At 43.1% G+C, this 21013-nt stretch overlaps 1 protein-coding gene across 1 annotated transcript in view; it reads left to right on the forward strand.

The window, feature by feature from the left end:
* Window positions 1–9435, forward strand: part of LOC119387830 (sterol regulatory element-binding protein cleavage-activating protein-like) — a 60763-nt gene extending 51328 nt beyond the window's left edge. Inside the window, 3 exon segments of the mRNA XM_037655359.2 lie at window positions 2411–2623; window positions 6653–6715; window positions 7995–9435. Coding sequence (XP_037511287.1) covers window positions 2411–2623; window positions 6653–6715; window positions 7995–8174 — 456 coding nt within the window. The 3' untranslated portion in view covers window positions 8175–9435.
* The last annotated feature ends 11578 nt before the right edge of the window (window positions 9436–21013 follow it).

The following is a 21013-nucleotide window of genomic DNA, read 5'->3' on the forward strand; positions in this document are numbered from 1 at the left end:
TGAATGCGATAGCAACAAATTGCGTTGTTATACGAAGTAAGGCTAGCAGCTAACTTTTTTGGATACGATCTTGTGTAGCTCAACAGAAGGCAGATTTAAGAGAATACGGCCGCTTCAGTGACCGAAGTTATTTTCGAGCTTTCAGTTGTCTATACGTGAAGTAAGCGTTGCTAGCACAGCAAGTTTACGACCCTTCTCCTGATTCTTGTCGAGATAGCGCGCGCCAGCGACCGCGTCCTTCGAGCGACGCCGCAATCCGCTCCCCCCCCCCCTTCCACTCCCGTCCCTTTATGTTCCTTACGAATGACGGGCTGAACGTTTCCTCTCTGCTTGAAGAGCAATCGACGGCAGGCGTCGCGCGCAGGGTGATGTTATCGCATGGGCCCTCTGTGCGACGGAGACGGCCGGCACCTTTTATCTCCGCTTCAGCCGCATTCGTCGCCAGCGCTCGCGAGCTTTTACACGCAGTCAGAACATACGATGCGCGGGTAGATGTTAGCATGCGCGGGGTGATGTTATCAATTTGGATTTCATACTGAAAATGACGGCAATAATGGCGACGGCAAAAATCCGTGTAGGGTGTGCATATAATTGCTATTGCAATAAAAAAAATAATAATTATGGCAGCTTCGCACTAGTAGTGCCAAGCCTGAAGGAAGAGCGGAGCTGGGTGGGCTTGCTTGTTTCTCTTTTTTTTTTCTTCCCGCTCTTTCTTTCTCTGTATTTCTGCTTCTTGTTTCTCCTTTTTGTATCAGTTTCTTTCTACCTGTACTATTCTTTAATTTTCTCTTTTGTGCTCTTCCTATCTTTCTTTCTCTTGCCTTTCTCTCTCTTTCTATTTATCGCTTCCTCTTTCTTTCTGCTTCTTTCTCTCGATTTCTGTCTTTCTATCAGTCTTGCTCTCTGTTTTTTTCTCTTTTTCGTGTCTTGTTGTTTTCTTCTCTCTCTTTCTATGTCTTTTTCTGCCTTTCTCTCCTTTTATGTCTTCATTCCCTTTATCTTTCTCTTTCTTTCTGCTTCTTTCTTTCTCTCTCTCTCTTTCACGTGTTTCACGTGCTCCACTTCGCCGAGCAGAGTTTTGGTTTAATGCTCGCACCTGCTGTACATGGTAGTGGGGTTTGCCCAATTCCTGTCGCGCATACTCACTTGAGGAGTTTTGCATGACGGAGCACAAGTTACCGATAGTTTAATCAGCTTCACTGTTCAAAAATGAGGAGCCATTCGAACCTGTAAGCTGGACGCGACCAGCGAAGCTGTTTAGCGCACAGCACAGATACGAAATGGTGGACGTCAGTTTGGTATGTTAGGCTAGGTTGTTAACGTTCAGTACGCATTATTTTTTGCACTGCTCTCTAGAGGGCACTAGGGAATGCCCTAGCTGTACGCAGCTTCACTGTAAAAGGAAAACGAAGTTTGTGATATCAAGTAGTACTCTGTTGAATGCACTTTCGGACACTTTCACGGATGCTCGGCTTAAAGCAGGTCTCCATCTTCCAGACAACCTGGTGTATGTAGGCGATAGTCTGGAAGCACTGCGAGAATGCTCTTGCTTCAACACAGAGAATCCTCAGAGAGAGAAGGGATTGTCGGAAGAAGTTTGCTTTCTGAGCTCAGCTAAGTGATGCCATGTGGCGCTCAGCAATGCAATTGATCGAGGAGAAAAAGAACCTAGCCTTTGCCTATGAGTCGTCTTAGGGGAATGCGACAGTGGTAATCTTTAGCATTGAGGCACTGTTGTATGTCGCGGCGTTTGTCTACCACTTCTGCTGATAATTACGTAGATGTATTCATAGTGTTACATCATAAAGTACAATTTTAAGTGTGCGGTATTTTGTTTGTTTGCTAGTTTCGAAAAACAAATCGCTCAACAGGTTATTCGAGAACACTCAAGTGCATGACGTCCTTATTTTGGCGTTATCGAGTGAAATATGCAGTGCTCCTGAGGTGATTTTCTCTATGAGATTTGCAATGAACCAAAATATTTTTAGCTCTTCATAAAGCCCCATAATTATTCAGGTACTTGAATGTAAATGCAACTTAATTGCTTCTCCATCGTACTCCAGGATGTGAAATTTTGCTCCAGAGTGCTCCAAGATGCAAAATTAGCTGCTCCAATGTGATCCAAAGTGGAACTTTTCGCTGCTCCAAAGTGCTCCAATATGAAAATTTCGCTGCTCCAAAAATTGCTCAAATCAGAAGTCCTCGGTAGCATCACTGGTAATGCTTACGGGCTGACAGTGTCCATGTACGTAACCCCAGGTGGTGAAAAACTTTTAGCACTTTTCTGCAGCATCCACCTCAATGAAAAACTGAGCTGCACAACATTACTTTATTGATTATCTTAGAGATGATGTTCTTAAATGGCAGGATACCTCGTGTCGCACAAAATGTCACATTCTTCCTCATGCAGCCGGGTGCATCAACAGCAGTGAGCGGGTGTCAGGATGGTGTGGTGTGCGTGTGGGACCTGATGACCGGCACGTGTGCCTACAGCCTAACGGCACACCGTGGGTCCGTCCTTTCACTGCGCACAACTGGTCTCTATCTGCTCAGCCTGGGATCAGACTCTCGCCTGCGCATCTGGGACAAGAGCCAGGGTCATCTGCTGCACACCCTTTACCAGGCAAGATTCACTATCTTTGTTTGGCCTTGAAGAATGCCGCTTTATTTTTTCAGCTTTCATAAAGAGTTCTTGCAAAAGATCTTGCCTAAGGTGCAGAATGTGTTTGGCATTAAAGGGACACTTAAGGCAAATATTACGTCGACGTTGATTGTTGAAATAGTGGTCCAGAAACCTCGTAGGGGTGCTACTTTTGTGCCAAGGAAGTGCTTATTTTGAAATAAATCACGTTTTAGTGGTCCGCATCGCGTTATAGCACTTCAAATCACCCACCTTAAAGCGGTCTTTCTGACGTCACTGTTGCCGTGCCCAACATTGCCTGCCTTTACTGCGTAGCGGCGTGCACCATTCAGGCATCTGGCACCATCACATGCATGCAGCATTTTGTCGAACTTTCTGTGAGAATGACTTTCAAGAGCGGGCAAAACACATGCGGCAGTACATGATACCGAAATTGCCACTGAGACGCGACTGCGTGAGCGAAGCTGGGCACTGGCCGAAGCACAGTTCGGCAAAAACAGAACCTTTGAACCACGCGTGCCATTCCCCATGGCAACGCCAAAGAGGTTCTTTTTTCCATGAATCAAACAGAAACAAACAAGCAGCATTTTATTATGTCTATTGATTAGAGCTGTGCGAATAGCAAAATTTTGGATGCGAAGCGAATTCGAATAATAAAGATTGAGTGCGAATCGAATCGAATAATTTCGAATAATTTTCGAATATTTCTCAAACATTTTTCGAATAATTCGAAGTGAAATTACGGAAAAAGTTGCAGAGAATCCCTAAGTATGTTCTTGTGAGATCGCAACATGAAAGTGTTTCTTTTCGCTAGGTTGATGAAGCGCTGGTGGGGTCATATTTCATAGTTGTCTTTCTTATCAAGAGTGAGGCAATGTAGAGGCCGAATTGTATTTATGTACATGATTTGGTGCAACAAAAGTGTTGCCGACAACTTTACACGTGATAGGCAGAGATGCCATTTCCTCAGCCTCTCCTCCTCTTTCAACTGCTGTGAAAGGCCAACTGATGTGGCGGACAAGGGTGTGCTCCCTTCAAGTCCGGAGTTCCAAATCTGCCTCGTAGACGTCGATATATAACATCTGAAATTTTGGATGCTAAAAAGCTTCGGCGTCCGATTTTTCGGACTTCCTGCCCAAATTTCAGGTCCAAAACAGCATTAATTGAGCCCCCAACTCTGCCACATCTTTCATCTCCATATTGGAATCAGCGTTTTCTTGAGTTAATACATTTGCGACCGTAGCGGAGCTTGAAAGGCAGCTTTGCCGCAATACGGGGGTGTGATGAGGTGAAGCATATTGAAAAATCTTGGGACCATTTCCAAGCGGACTTTGTCTCTTGGCTAAGTTCGACCGTAACGGAGCTTGAAAGGCAGCTTTGCCGCAATACGAGAGTGTAATGAGGTGAAGCATATTGAAAATCTGAAGGGGTCACTTTCAACCGGACGTTGACTGCATTTGTCTTTGGGATGTTCGAATAGTTCGAATAGTAAAAATTTCAGTGCGAATCGAATCGAATAGCAAACACTATTCGAAAAATATTCGAAATTTCGAATATTCGCACACCCCTACTATTGATGCATGGGAGGTTCTTTTTTTTATTGCAGCTAGTTTGATTACTAGTGATTACAGTGCAGACCACTTATAACGTAACCGCATATAGTGCAGGACCGGTTATAATGCGGTCTTTTCCGACTCCCGTTTACCCTCCCATAGAACCGCATGTATACGCATACCGCTTATTGTGCAGTCCCCCAAGATGAAATACCGTTTATAATGCGGTTGCGGGAAAATATTTCTGACAAACGCGGTAGCGAGTGCGGTTCTCAAAGGAGGTACGCCGCTGGGGAGGGAGCGACGAGGTCGTTACGAAGGGCGAGGGCACGTGCAGTGAACGAACGAGGGGCGGAGGGAGGAAAAAGACCGTGGCAGCGCTGTGCGGGCTCGCCGAGTGGGGAAGGATGGTGGTTGCCTAGGCGACGGAGTAGCCTTTGCACCGGCGGCGGCAAGGCTCCGCGGCCGCTTGCCGGCAGCGCGTTACGCGTGGAACGTACGATCGCGTCCTCATCAAGTGCGCTTTAAAGTAAGTTTCCTGTCGGGAAAAGCGTCGTCGTTATCACACTTGCTACAGATATCGCGTTTGCTACCTCGTCCGCAAATTGAAAAGTTTTGCGGCTTCATGACGCGAGCTTTCGCCTTTTCTGCCAGTGCGCTGACTTAAACGAGCTTGGCGGGCTTTTGTCGCCGTTGATCTCCCGGCCGCGAACACAAACTTCGTATCACGCGCGCTGTTCTTGGGTTAGTGCTTGAGTGTGATCTTTTCGACGTCCGATCTTCATGTTGTCTTGGACAAACTTCCCACAACACGCTGAACCGCACGCTAGGCCTAATCAACGTTGGTTGCTTTTCGGTAGCGGTCGCGGGCGATAAAAGTTGCGGTTTGGTGCGTAATCAACGAAACTTTTTGCGATGGCTGCACTTGAAGGGAAGAGAATCATATCGTTAATGAAAACGAGGGCATGGTTGGCACATGCAACTCTCGAATGGTGGTTCCGGATTCGATTGCAATGTCTTGGACATCGCGTGCGCGCCCGTGAAATCGAACGATCGGTACCGCTCAGCACGTGAAATTTCGGTCGCGATTCGACATGGTTTCTGTGTAATCCGCATACCTCGAGGTGGCCTGAAACGTAGTCGGCGAATTTCCGCGATGGCACTTTGTTTTGTTTGCTTTTTTCCCCCGTGTTCATTTCGTTGGCAATGCGGGTGTTTGGCGGTTAATTTTTGAACATTCGGTTGTAAGCGCCCCAAATCGCATATGTCGATTATCGGACACGCGAGGCTACATGCTCAGCACGTTTTGCGCAAGTGCAGCCTTTGAAGAAGGTTGTTTTGGTTATAGTGCGGTACCGCTTATAGTGCGGATATTCGCGACTCCGGCGACTTACGTTATAAGCGGTCTATACTTAATTGTAGTCGGATGCTCTCACGTCATTGGGATCATTTCCAAAATATCCCACTCATGGTGCACGTCGTGTGATACATTTAGCTTAATTTCTCAGTAAGTAGGGCACTGCTGTTGATAATATTGCCGTTTTAGACGTCATACATTGAGCTTTCACTGTGACATAAATTGTTATTTGCTTTTAGTGTCCCTTTAAGGAGCACCTCCTGGCAAAGTGCTTTGACTTTTTTGAGTGCTCCTTGTACTAAGAACGGCAGCTTAGACTAGTTGGTGATTTAGAATCGACATACTATTTGCACAGCGCAAAATGAATGAGGACACATGAAAGGACATAACACATGTGATGGTGCCTGTGTTGTGTCCTTTCATGTGTCCTCGTTCATTTTTTGCCATGCAAATATGTTGATTGTACTAAAAAGTTTCAGCAATCAAACACTCTGACTGCCATGTTTTAATGGTCTTCTTTTGTTGTTCCTACAGATCTCAATTCTGTGCGCTACACCCACCCGCCAGTAAAGCCCACTAATCTGTGCCCATCATCGTGTTTAGCTTTTATATCTGCATGACCTCATGATCATGGCATCATGTTGCCTGTTTTGGAGGCCATAGTATCAGTGCAGTCATGACATTTTATGCCACCACGTGATGTCACTGTGTCATGATAAGATTCATCAGCGCATCCTCCCACGGAGCCATAATATTTGTCTTGGAAACATGAGCCTGCCATCTCACAGTGACCTTTTCTTAGTAGTTTTGGAAGCAGAAAAATAAAGTAACAGCGAAGCTACATGTGGAAGAACAGTGCAAAAAGGGACACAACAAGAGCTACATGACGAAGCACTTTCTCGGCACCTAGTCTACTAGCCGTAAAATATTTTTCATGTCATGTTTCCGTATGAGCATTGAGGCCATTGCCTGCGTAACTTTATCATTAACACATTGCATGATGAGTTTGCAGTTGTAAGAAAACCAGAGATGTAGCTTTCACTGATTTTGTATAGCACTACATGCAATCTAATAAGTTGCTTTCTTTTTCACCACCCATAGGCAAACACATTGTGCAACACAATGGCGCTTCTCTCAGAGACCATCGTCATCACTGCTAAAGAAGTAAGTTCAGAAATGCAGTGCTTGCAGAAACTGCTCTGTATATGCTTAGACATATTCTCTAAGCTTGTTGTCATTGTTTAAAAGAAGGTAAAGAAGGATATTAAGTTGTGTTATATTTCCAAATAATGCTTCTGCATTAGCAAAATGGCCAATCATGCCATGCATGCAAGCATGCTTATTAGCCCTGGTTTGATTGTGTAAACTCAAGCCAGCGCGATGGCTCAGTGGTTACGGTGCGCACCTGCTGACCCGAAAGATGTGGGTTCAATTCCAGCAGCGTTAGTTGCTTTTCAGTACAGGCAAAATGCTAGAGGCCCATGTATTGCGCAATGTCAGTGCACATTAAAGCACCCCAGGTGGCCGAAATTACCCGGAGCCCTCCACTTCAGCATCTTTCATAGCCTGAGTCCTTTGGGACGTTAAGCACCTGAAATTGTGTAAACTCATTCACATGAAAAGTGATTTGACATGTTAGTGCCTGTGTCAAAAGAGCTATAATTGCAATGGTTTGGCATTCTAGAGACCTGCATGTTAAATACTGGGCAAATTCATTCATCAAGGCCGCAGTCCTGTTCACTAGGTACCGTATTTACTTGATTGAAACGCGACCATGATCGTAATGCGAGGGGTGGCTTTTCAATGCATCCAGTAAGAAAAAATAAAACCACAAAAGTAACGCGAGGGGCGACTTTTTGTTGCATCCATTTCGGTATTCGATTGTAACACGGTGGTCAACTTCAGGTAGCAAAAATTTGGAAAAAAAACTCACGTTATGTTCGAGTAAATACGGTATGTTAGCAAGGTCTGTCAGTAAGTGAGGAACATCTTACACATGAAACAACAGGAAGATCGGCGCGCTGTAGCAGTAACAAAAAGCTGTGGTGATACAGTAATAATGATAGATGTTAGGAATGAATAGACTTCTATTCCATAAAGTTTTACCTGGCATTCTAGTACGTGTTCGTTCTCATTACGATACTTTAGGATTACCTCAAAATGCTAGGGGCCTGTGTACTTTGATTTAGGTGCACGTTGAATAACCTCAGGTGGTCAGAATTTCTGGAGCCTTCCAGTACGGTGTCCCTCATAATTATAACGTGGTCTTGGGGGTGTAAAACCCCAACAGTTATTAATTTGGCACTACCCCAAATGCTTGAGGAGAACTACTTCTTGGCCTAGTTGGTATTGTTTACTGTACGACATTCTGGGCCACTAGTGAAATCAACACACATGCTTACCTGTCATACTATTTTCCTGTTCCTACACCACTCACTTGCAGGATCACCTTGTGCTGTGGGACATAAACCAAGGCGAGGCAGTGCAAGTGGTGATGCTGGGACCGGGTGACTCGGGCGTGGCTGTTCACCAGGTGCACTGTACCTCGGACGCAGTGGTGTGTGACTATGGCCACAGCCTGTGCGTGGTCTACTTTCCAGCACTGAGCACCAAATTTGACTGATAGACTGGAAGAAAAAACCCCTTCGCCAAAGATCTCGTCATTAAGCTGGAAACAGCAGACAGTGGCCACAAAATGTAGACCAGCGTCGACAGGCCACGCTGTCAGCATGAAAATCGTATTCCACCTTTGCACCACGGGCATCGCCTCATGGCGGATGCCATGGTTGCCTTTTTTTTCCGCCTGTGCGGAGCCATTATTGGCAGGCATGTACTGGGAAGCCAAAAGTCGCAAACTTGCCGAGAACGGCTGCGAAGTGCAGGACAACGCACCATCCGCAAGAGAACGACATTGACACCGCTGTGGCCACTGTTGGTGTGTGCCATGTGGACAACTGCACAGCACACGTTGCCGTCTCGTTATTTAGTTTTTATGCTGACAGTGCAGGTTCTGCCTTCCTCACTGTTCCGGTCTCACCTCGTGCTCATAAACTGGTGCTGTCAGTGTCATTCTCACAGATTTCTGCAGTCCTTTGTGAGTGGACCAGGCACTGTCAACCACTGCATGTGTTGGCCGCCACCATAGGTATCACCGTCATCTTTATGTATGTGGCCTAATGTGGCCCAGTGTCATCGTTGTGCCGGTGTTTGTCCATCGTGCATCTGTGGACAGCAGTGAAATGAAACTGCACTCGATGAACGTCGACTGCTCTTGAAAGCACATCAGAAGCAAAGCTTTCGCCGCAGTTTTTGAGTTGCTTGAATAACGGCAGAAAAAAAATTATGTTTGGTCTCATGAGTGCTGATAGTCTTATATGAAAGTGACCGGGCATGTAAGGCAAAGCCTCCATTTCATTTCAGGGTTTGTTGAGGTGTCGCATAACGCAAGACTGCAGCTCATTGTGTTAAACACCGGTGCTGCCATGTCAAGCCTCAGTGAGAGTTGTGCAAATTAGTGACTTGCCTGAAACTGGAAGTGTGCTGTTGTGGAGTTTGGAAAACTCAAGCCTACCGCAGAAGCAGCGGAGATACTGCTTTGGGCATTCTACAGCTCGTTTAATTAATACTTAACGGTTATTTCATCACATCTTTCTTTTTTTTTTCTCCCTTGGGGTGGTTCAGTTCCTTCGCAGACTCTGTGTGCCGAGTGCTTCTTATGAGAAGACTAGCGTGCACTAGATTACACAAGTAGCATTTGCATGCTGCAGCTACCATTTACCAGGGACCTTGTTTTTAAATGCATTTGTGTACTTGTTTAGAATTTAGTGTGCTGGTATGACCAACTTATTTATTACTCCTTCTCACTTTCACTTTGTTGTTTTTAGAATGAGTTTGTCTTGATTCTATTGAATGGAGAGTGTAGGTACTGTATACATCTCGTGACCAGCATTTGTGCAGTGTAAATACATTGTAGCATACCTTTCTTGTTTTATTCCAACTGTGATTAAGATCTATAACTAAAGCTATTGATGCACTTATTGACGTGTGTGGTTTTCATTTCACTTGGATTTTATGTTGTCCCTAGCAGATGTATTATGCTTTTGCAGGCCTTCTAATGTCCTATTGTCATAATGATTAATGCACATCTGTATTACACCTCCTCTTGCCTTTTACCCACGATCACAGTGTCTTCTGTGGAAGTGATTTTACCAAAGGGCCAGCCACTTTGCAAGAAATCCTGTTGTTTGCTTTAAATGAACTGCAAATTTTCTGTTCATAATAGCATTGGAATTACAGTCGAATGCAAAGGATATCACAAAATGCTAGTTGTATATATTGGTAATTCAACATACAAGATATAAACCCTAGATAGTATGCTTTACTCTACTGCAGTTAGTTCTTTCATCTGCTTGTTTTACCACATTACACAATTATGTTGCAGTGAAACATTTTGCAGTGTTTTCATTATTACGTAGTGTATATGAGACCCTTTCTGCACGAGTCAACCATATTTTGAGATTTACGCCTTTCTCATTTTTTGTCCACAGCATGTTATTTCCTTTGGATTCAAAGCCTGGCTTGACAACATCACTAAAACAGTGCTATTGTTTGTTGACACAACTATTTCCAATAAAGCGAGACATGATCGCTTACTGGAGAAGCACACTTGCGGGGCTGAAGTGCAGCGCAGCATTTCATACGAAAAAAGTGATGGTGAACATTTTCAACATACGCTTAACAGTAGAGCTGTGCGAATAGCAAAATTTTGGGTGCGAAGCAAATTCGAATATTGAAGTGTGAGTGCGAATCGAATCGAATATTTTTCGAATATTTCTAGAATATTTTTCGAATACTTCGAAGCGAAATTGCAGGAAAAAAAAGTGTGAGTGCGAATCGAATCGAATATTTTTCGAATATTTCTAGAATATTTTTCGAATACTTCGAAGCGAAATTGCAGGAAAAAAAGTTGGAGAGGATTCCTAAGCATATTCTTATGAGATAGCAACATGAAAGTGTTTCTTTTCGTTAGGTTGAAGCGCAATGTAGAGGCCGAATTGTATTTATGTACATGATTTGGTGCAGCCAAAGCGTTGCCAACAACACTTTACATGTGGTAGGCAAAGATACCATTTCCTCAGCCTCTCCTCCTCTTTCAACTTCTTTGGAAGCCCAACTGGTGTGGCGGACAAGGGTGTGCTCCTTTCAAGTTCGGAGTTCCAAATCTGTCTCGTAGACATAGATATATAATAACATCTGAAATTTTGGATGCTAAAAAGCTTCGGCGTCCGATTTTTCGGACTTCCTGCCCAAATTTTAGGTTCAAAACAGCATTAATTGAGCCCACACCTCTGCCACATCTTTCATCTCCATGTTGGAACCAGGGTTTTCTTGAGTTAATACACTTGCGACCATAGCGGAGCTTGAAAGGCAGCTTTGCCGCAATGCGGGAGTGTGATGAGGCGAAGCATATTTAAAATCTCGGGACCACTTCTAATCGGACGTTAACTGTGTCTTGGTTCAAGTTCGACCGTAACGGAGCTTGAAAGGCAGCTTTGCCGCAATGCGGGGGTTTGATGAGGTGAAGCATATTGAAAATCTAGGGACCACTTCTAATCGGACGTTGACTGTCTCTCAACTAATTTCGACCGTAATGGAGCTTGAAAGGCAGCTTTGCCGCAATATGGGAGTGCAATGAGGTGAAGCATAATAAAAATCTGAAGGGGGCACTTTCAGTCGGACGTTGACTGTATTTGTTCTTGGGAAGTTCGAATAGTTCGAATAGTAAAAATTGCAGTGCGAATCGAATCAAATAGCAAACACTATTCGAAAAATATTCGAAATTTCGAATATTCGCCCACCTCTACTTAACAGTATTCATACACATATGCGCATACTAGTGTAGGGCTATGCTTTTGCATAAGATTACCAAGGGGAGATTACAACTGTTCGATACAGCTAATTTGATGTACATGGGTTTCATATACCCTAATTTGAATGTACATAGTTTGCCTTTTTCGTTTTACTGCAAAAGTAAAATTTATATGACTACGTTGAGGATGGGGTCTACTAAGCAACCCTTTTGTACAGAGGACACTAGATGAATGAGTAGTGGTCCCATTTTGTCTCTGGGTTAGGTAAATAAAACTACTTCAATTTTCCTAATTACTAGTTGTAAGGGCTTGAATAAGAGTGTGACAGAGGGGCAGCACAGGAGGCTAATAGAAAATTTAAAAGCGCCATCTGTGGGGATATCTGTAGACAAAGATTCACACATATTATCATTCCCGATTCTGAACCAGCACACAAGAGTACCGGACTTGATGCAGTTGGAATGCTTGATGCTGTTATGATGCAAAGCAGCTCACTGCAATGTGCTACTGAGGCATCGAATCTGTCGAAATGTGACTGTGTCATAAGTGACACTCTGTCACCAACAGTTGATTTTTATGAGGTAAGGGAAAAGCGTAAGTGGCTAAACCTGTTGAAGACAATGTTTTCCTGCACTGCTTCCACCCAGCTTCTGCAATGGGGCATGATGATGCAACAATTTGTGACTGAATCCAGCTGCCATATTTACTCACAAACTGCTAACACAGGCTGATGTTAGCTAACACTGGCTTGTGGTGGCTAACTGGTGGCCACTGGTGGCTAGCCAATATTGTGACGGCATTATTCTCTTCATTTGATCTCACTTTGACAATGAAATTCAAACATTTTTTTTAAGACCAAACAAGGCCGTGAGCATCACCTGCTGATTATTTGTAATGTGCTTTGTGTGCTGTCTCAGGATCGGGAGTGGAAAAGGGTAAATTTTTGCCAATGAGTATTTCAACAGTGAATGATGCTTTTAAGTTAACAAATTGCTTTGGCATCGTGACCAAAGCAAGTGCCCTTTGGGATTACTGCCATTTTAACTTGCAATCGGTGCCAGTAATCAAAGGAGTAAACTTGTTAAGCTTAATTAATGAGCAGACTGGGACAGTTATCCATTTATTATGCACCATACTAAAAAAAAGTATCCTTGCACTGTTATTTCCCCAGGGATCTTTTTTCATATTAAATTGGGAATGCTATTTCATCATAACGCAAACCGAAAATGAATTTTCTCGATTCAAAATGACTTGCACAGAATGCTAGCTAGATGTTTGTCATACAGTGCCCATTTTCAATGCGTTGATTCAAGCAGACACTGAGATTATATAAAGGTTTGATGTCGATCACTAAATTTTTATGACAAGTGAACTTTTTTTTTACTTTGGGTTCTCATTGGATAATATTAAGGGAAAGCGCTAACATGTATCAAGGGCATGAACGAACACGATGCAGTGCAATTCACTTATAACATTACTGTCACAGCTATAGAACCGTTGTGAGAAATCGTTATTTTATCAGGACTGGCCTTTGAACACCTAGCAGAGACATTAAAGAAATTTTCAATGAAGCTAAGCAGACTTACTGATGGTAACACTGAACCCAGCTTTTGGAATACAAGTAAAGCATTGCGCTATAGTCACTTAAAGCCCTAAGAAAAATGTAAGCTGTGCTCACAGCCATCACTTTTCCATCCAAAAACATTTTGTATAGGTGCTTCAACCAATTACATCGTCATTTCTGTGACAGCAAGCACTCTTTCACGTAAGATAATTTCATCATACAGATATATGCTTGTGGCACTGGTTTTACATTGAAGACTTGAACGTTCAGGCAAACTTGACACTGATGCCTCCTCAAAATAGTATTTTAGTCAGAAGTGACACTCTTTATTTTTCTATGAACCTAGTAGTTACATTAGCAAAGAGAAAGCGCCTAAGCCTTGAACGAAAACCAGATGGAATGACTGTTTTACATAGGGAAAGGGCAGGCGCACCACGGTTCTGTTTGGCGCCTATATTTTTTCTCATAACACTGTAGATGTTCAGCAGGTCATAAAGTGTAAGATCAGTGCTTACGTGTAGAGCAGACGGACGATTTAATGAAATAACTGTTCGCATCACACTGAACACTTTGCAGTTACCCGCTACATTGAAGATTCGACTTGGGGCACCTTCTAGAATTGCTTCATATTATGTCAGTGTCATTTAATCAATTGAACAGGTTTAATAACATAAGACTCCTTGAATCACTGTTTCCAGAAGGATGTAGAGATCACGTGAATGTTGCATGGCCTCTTAGCTCCAGTACATGGGGGGAAGCAAGAAAACTATGCTAGTTGCCGATGCTACTTCAGGCAAGGACAGAGCACCTGTGGATGTGAAGCCTGCAGGTGCTCTGTTTTCGAACTGCTCCAATAGTTAACAGATTTGAAAAATTAATTTGGTAAAACAGTTCTTGGACAGTGCCTTGCAACTTCCAACGCACTTAAATAAAAAAATTTTAATGGGGCCTGGCAAGTGTGTGATTGGTACAAGCTGTGTATTAATGTGAAAGCATTGTATGCCCCACGAAACAAAAATCCTCTGTCTGTCAAGTGAGCCACATTGTCACTCAGTGGTAAAGGAAGCTGCCATAACCAAGCAATGATTTAACATCGCAAAAAAGTGATGATGTCATCACATGCTTTCATGTCATGATGTTACGTGATATGCTCAACAAAATAACGGTTGTTCCACCGATACACTGTGCTTTCACATTCAATACAAGTAAGGAGGCTTAGGTGCCTTTCTAAATTTTTGTCTTGTGTGGTATTAATGAAAGTGAATTGCACTGTAGGGTAAATGATTATCCATCACATATTAGCAACTATGTTTGTTCACTGGTAAAAACTGTGTCTACTTTGTTAAGTATGTTGGACAGAGATGGATATGCAGGGCCTACCTTACGTTAACATGGGTTACCTGGTACTGAGATTGTGTGTGTTTCTTTACCAGGTTTTTCAGCGGTATGTAAATTCGGGTTGATAGGATTATCATGTGCAGATTTTGTAATGTGTAGACACTGCTTGGGTTGCCTGCTGTGTGAACTGTATGAACAGGTAGTAGCCCAGCATCTCTCACCCGTGCAAAAGTTGTATGCATTGTTTGTTTTGTTTTACATTTCTCTTTGCGCGATCATACTGTTGCACTGCTTTTCCTTGTCTGACATGTATAATGAGTGGGGTGTGTCGTGGAATCTTGTGTCTGATGTATTAAGTGCATGATTAGGAATAGGGGTTGAGTGCCAAGGCATTGTTCATTCACTGCTGTTTGATAAAGCATGTGTCCTCCATATGATAAATGTGAAAAAATTGCAAGCTTTCGAGAAAAAAAAATTAAGATAAGCCTGCCTGAAGGGGGTAAGGAGCCATGGTATCTGGTGTCCAATATCGTTATTTTGTTACTTTGATAAATAGGTCTTTGTATGCTGGATGGCCACTTTTCTTAATTGCCCTAATTGAACCTCAGCATAATGAACACTAATGTAATAAATTAATCATCAGATATAACAAAGTAAATACGAAATTTGGTTGCTCTTCATTTAGTGATCTCAGTTAGTGCCCTGCTTTGACAAAACAATAACCTACTCATAGGGCTGTCTCTTATAACAATACATTTTATTTCTTTTTTCTGTGCCCAGAAGTATGTAAACTTGTGAAAATTTTAGGATTTCCAAGAAGCACATCATATGTGCCTGGATACATACAAGTCATTTAGTGGAGGAAAATAAGTGAATCTTGGGACTTAAGATGCAACTCCCGGTGGCGTAGAAGGGACTGTATGTGGAGGGAAGCCACTTGGAGCACCAGTGTTTCGTGTGAATTTTTCCAACATAGTACATACAACAGGCAACATTTGACTGTAGTTGCAGCATCATTGTACGTAGGTTTAACTGTAGTATATATGGGAACATCATGGAACATAACCTGCAGCTGTTACCTTTAATGTTGCAGTCCGCATGAATGCAGGCCACGACAGAGTGCCTTCTCATGCAAGCCGCAATCTACAAGTTGGAAAAAGAAGACACAAATTGCCATCTCGATGATGTTATACATAGCTTTCTGTATATTGTATTTGCAGTGCAAAATCTATTTTCTTGTATGACATTGTATGTATATAGGTAGTAGCACTGGATTTGCATTGTATTGAGGACGTAGCACTTTTGAAAGGCTGACTGAAGCAACTATTGAGCTATGCAGATGTGTGATTCTTGTTTTGCGAGACACATTTAGCATGTTTTTTTTGTGTATGCATGTGTGCAACTACAGGGCATGGGTGCAAAATGTGAATTCCTTGCACGCTGCATGGGCATTTTCAGCAGATGTTGCTTCCCACGTTTGGCACTTAGACTTGTACCACATAGTAATTCTTTTATCTGAGAAATGTCAAAAGTCTTGGGGGCTTCATCTCTAACTTGTGGTCTAAAGCACTTACAATGGGCTAATGTGCACAGAATTTAAACTAAATTTGAGAATGAAAGGCTTAGGCTACGAATGAAAATGCGTGATCAAATGATTTGCAGTACTGCCTTTATGGACTTGTAGTTTTTTGTCTATGGCAAGGGCTTCATTCACTCTTCCTGTTTTGTATCATTTGGGGCTCACCATATAGCATTCACATTGTGAGCCTGTGTGTGTTCCCGATGTACTGAGAACATGATTGAGAAGTTTTAATCTCTTATGATATGTCTTGAGGCATCTGTAGTTCTTGATTTTATGTAATGTCACGATGTAGCTAGTGCAGCCTCGTGTTGACCATGAGAAGTGTTTTAGTGGTAGTGAAGTGCATAAGTGGCCACGTGATAAAGACCCTTGTGCATAGTTTGTGAAGTTCAGTAGGTGGTGTACATTGATTGCTACGAGCCTTTCACCGTCACTTCATTCTTGTCCACAACTTCACTGTCAATTACACCCATGAATCCTGTGTATGAGTTAATTTAATTCAGCGAGGTACAGTTTTTTTTCACTGACTTTATTAATTCACTGAGCACATCTTCCTAGCAAGCGTTTAAGCTGCTGATGACCTGTAGCATTGTTTGCCTTCGCCCCAAGCGGCTCAACAACATGGAGGTTGCATGAAATTTGCACTGACACATTGGTTGCATCGTTGGAGAAAGATATTTTGCTGCAGTGTATTTTTTCGCATCTCATCATGGCAAGACATCAAATTGCATTTCTGCAAACTGGTTTTTTTACTCATAATAAATTATATATATATATATATTATATGCTGCAATGTTTGTGTGATTATATGGTGGGTCATTCCGCGCCAACTGTCCCAATCTGGGCGCTCGACAAAAATCAGTTTCTCTAAAAAAATCTGAGAAAATTACGCACTTATAGACATTAGTTCTACAATATTTTCCCAAAATATTTCGAGCGGCAAAAATTTTTCGGGCACATGAGCGCCACTTGAACTTCTCGATATGGTGGAAAACCAGGTACGAAAGAAAAATTAGCTATAAATGAACCGTTTCACTCATTCATTCGAAACTTGCTTTTTTGTGTTTTTAGAGCATCGCGCTTTCATTATAGGACAGTTGCTTAGAGTAGCTTTATATTTTTCACTCCTTAGCACGTAAGTAAAATTGAGTAAATTGCAGTGCTTTCGGGAATTTTTTTACAAAAGACGACTGTAGACTAAATACATCAATTATTTTTATAGAACTCTCCATAAAACGTACTCCTAAAATTTCCTAAATCTCCTAAAATTTTTGTTTTGCCTGTGTGCGGTGCACAGGCTGTAAAATAAAATCCTGAACTTGGAAATGACGCTACATTGGCCTATGTTCAGACGTCTGTAGCACCCTAAGGTGGTCCAAGAAAAAATGAGCATAAAAGCGCATACGATTGAGAATCATAACAACTTCGTCCACAGAAAGTCTAATCGAAGTAGTTTTTGTTTTAGTCAAAAGAAGTCACAGTTTCGCCGCAAGGGCGAAGCAATGAATGCGATAGCAAGAAAGTAATGCTATACGAAGTGAGGCTCGCCAATGGATACTCTCAGTTTGAACAGCGCTCCTGTTGCAAAGGCGGCCGAAGCAGCGAAGGAAACTAGCGTGCTTCAAGTGTCGAGCTGTGACACTTGATAGTTCGCGCTCATCTTCTGTTTGTTCGTTTAGCGGCGTCCCTTGAGCTCGAGTGACCTTCGTACGCTCCGTAACATGAGCGCGGACATCACGGTGAAAGCTCGAAACATCCCTCTTCTCCTCACCACGAGAAAACCGCGCGAGCAGACAGCGGAAGGGCAAGGTTCTCCCTGCGCAAATATAATAAGAAGCGAGTGAGCTCGCCGGCGACTTTTAAATGCGCCCGTCGCGCTCCTCGCGCCATCTCGCTGGTAATGAAGAAACGCTTATAAGCGCAGGCCGTCTCTGAGTCCGTCCAGCAGTAAGGGGTGTGTATATAACGCTCGCCGTTAGCTACGTGGATGATCTGCCTTTCGTGGCGTAGTGGCTAGCGCCACTCGCTGTGCTGCAAGAAGTCGCTGGTTCGATTCCGCGCCTCGGAAGCATTTTTCTGAATTATTTTTCTTTGGGGCTTTTATATATATATATACATACTTATACATATACCGTGCATGACGGCGACGGCAAAATCCAGCCGAGACTGTCCATATAATTGCTATCGCAACAAAAATGTTTTGAAGTTTAGTCCCAACATTGCATTATTTTGCTATGGGGGCAATACAAGCCGACTGATATTACTGCATAAAAAAAAGAGGTATTGTATTCGTAGCACATGGTTTTCAGTTCCTTTTGTTAGTACTTTATAATGTATAATACATATCAAGGAGATGATAAAAGAGGTAAAAATATAGCAATACAACTGGCTTAGATGCCGAAGCTCCCCAATAATGAATCGCGTTACAAGTGCAATGTACTTTATGTACAGGTACATTGCGGAGCACCCCGTGGGCAGCCGTGGCACATGCACGGCACGTGGCCCTCGAAATTATCTGCCGACGCCCTCGCACATGAAGTCAGTCAACTGTCGCGTCCGCTCGCTGCGTACTTGGGGCATAGTGAAGGAGAGAAAAAGTGTTACTGAGCGGCTGTTGAGTGGAAATGTTAGGAAGTCCTCTTGTTTCGCCCTAAGTGGGTGGCTCTCTCAGCTCAGAAAGTCGTTAGATAACGTAGCGGACAGCACCCGATCCACTGCACTTCGATTGATCATCCAGACTTTGCGCCATTAGCACCGCCATCCCACGTTTATTCGACAGCTCGTACACAACATTTGTGCTCCTCTCGTAGTTCTGTAACTTGCAAGCGATCATCGTTTGTGACACGAAAGTGTCAATTCTCTACTGCAGGGAAGGATGGAAATTATGTTATTCTGAGTCCTGCGAGTTGGTGGGGCGGGCCAATGGCCCATGAGTGCAATATTTGACTCACCTGTTTATGGAAGCCTTGGCTACACATCGCAAACGTTTTCTATGTTAAAAAAAACTCGGCAGATCCCACGCATTGTGGGACTCTGTTTCATGCAAAGCAGTCAGCGAGTGGCTATCTATGCTGCAGGGGCGTATCCAGGGGGGGGAAGGGGGGCACACCGGGCCCGTGCCCCCCCCCCCCCGAAATTTTTTTCTGCCATGGTATACAGAGCACAAAATGACACTCGACCACGCTTACCTGCCCGGATCCCACGTCTGATCAAGAGCGTGTCCACCCCCCCCCCCCCCCCCCGAAAAAAATTTCTGCCTACGCCACTGCTATGCTGTATTTTTTCGGCTTCGAGTCGAGCATTACGAGGTGGATCGACGTGTTTTTGTAAAATTAGTAGTTATGTGCACATCGCGCGCTTACTAGTCACGCCAATTACACTGGCGTTGAAAGGGTAATTATGGTCTGACGTAACGTCAACACTCACGTTAGAGCACAGACGTCAGTTTTATTGAAATGAAGCGCACGCTACGGCGCGATTCACATTTCGCGTGCGACGCTGTGAGTGTGAATATCATAGCTAGCATTCGTTAGTGTATTGCTGCGGGGTCGAGCAACGCCTGATAATAGCTTGCGGAGTCGTAGGAGTATATATGTAATGTTTATTCGACTGTTACAAAAGCGGAGCCATACACTGGAACAAAAATTGACGTTAAACCGACATGACGTGTGTATCGCAGAAGTGCATAAGTAATGTTTATTGCCTTGTTATATAATTAGATAGCCAGCACTGCAACCACAATTGACGTTGCACCGACACGACTCTTACATATGGTCTTTTTCCAAAGCAGTTTCAAGACCTGGCGTAGCTCTGAGGTAGAATAGTCGATTGCCACGCAGAATGTCTGCGTTCGATTCCTGCTGGGATCCCGATTTTTACTCCTTGCATTTGTCGGGTAGGCGGCTAGAGGGGTAAGTACGTAGATAGAAACGCTCAAAGTGTCTTTGGTTTGCCAAGAAATGCTTCGTATTAAAAAAAAAATGAAGAAGCTTGCCGCGCAAGACTTGATAAGAGCGAAGCTGGTCGATCCAAGTAGGAGGCTATATCGGCTAATATGCTAGGTCACTTGGCCAAGGCTAGGTTTCAAACTTGGTTTAAGCAAGGTTATGGTGGCTAGCATAGCAAGGCTATTTTTCAGCTATTTTGGCTCTTGATGATGATGATGATGACCTTTATAAATGGCTCACACCCACTCTGGGGGATTGGCCAATAAACGAATAGTTAATAGGTAAAAGTGGTCACATGTGAAAATGAATTATAGAAGGTTAGAATATATTATCAATGCTAATTTAAAAATTCAGAATCAAAATCGCCCTGGTTCAATTAAGAATTTTTGTACAGTGGAACAGACATCCCGGTGACAATGACCTAATGAGGAGGCTCCCAGGGATAGAATATTCGAAGTAATGAAATCCAATATAATACGATTAAACGCTGCTTTGAGAATGTTTTTCCTCGGTAAATTGAAGCGGTTACACGATAAGAAATAATGTTCAATTGTTTCGTCCTGGTTACAAAACGAGCAAAGAGGGGAAGGAGCCAGACCAGATCTACGCATATAAAAGTTTAATTTAGGAACGCAACATCGTAATTTAGTAAAAATAACTTCATCTTTTCTTGTTAAACAGAAATTCCTACGCTAAGGGAACAAGAGGTGTCGATATTCGTTTAAATGAGTGACTAATGTTTTACCGGAATCTTGAATTATGGCACGCCTTCTAAATCTGTCACGAATTATGAGTGCTGATGTGGGGATAATCAATAGTATCGGACCACTGAGAGCGGCTTTAGCCAGAGTGTCCGCCATTTCGTTCATTTTTATCCCTTTGTGTCCTGGTACCCATATTAATCTGATTAATGTTACGTGGGAGGGAACAAGAACATGAAAAGTACGTGATAATTGAGAATCACTATGTGCAGCGAGTGCTGAACACAAAGATAACGAATCTGTAACTATGGCCACTCTTGAGGTTGATGGGCTCAGCTTTCGCAAAGCCATAATCACCGCTAGAAATTCCGCCGAAAACGCTGATAAGAAATCAGGAAGTCTTAATGAGAATGACCAGTTGAATGTCTCGGAGAAAATACCAATGCCAGATTTTTCTTCG

Source organism: Rhipicephalus sanguineus, chromosome 3 (assembly GCF_013339695.2).
Source record: "Rhipicephalus sanguineus isolate Rsan-2018 chromosome 3, BIME_Rsan_1.4, whole genome shotgun sequence".
NCBI lineage: Eukaryota > Metazoa > Arthropoda > Arachnida > Ixodida > Ixodidae > Rhipicephalus > Rhipicephalus sanguineus.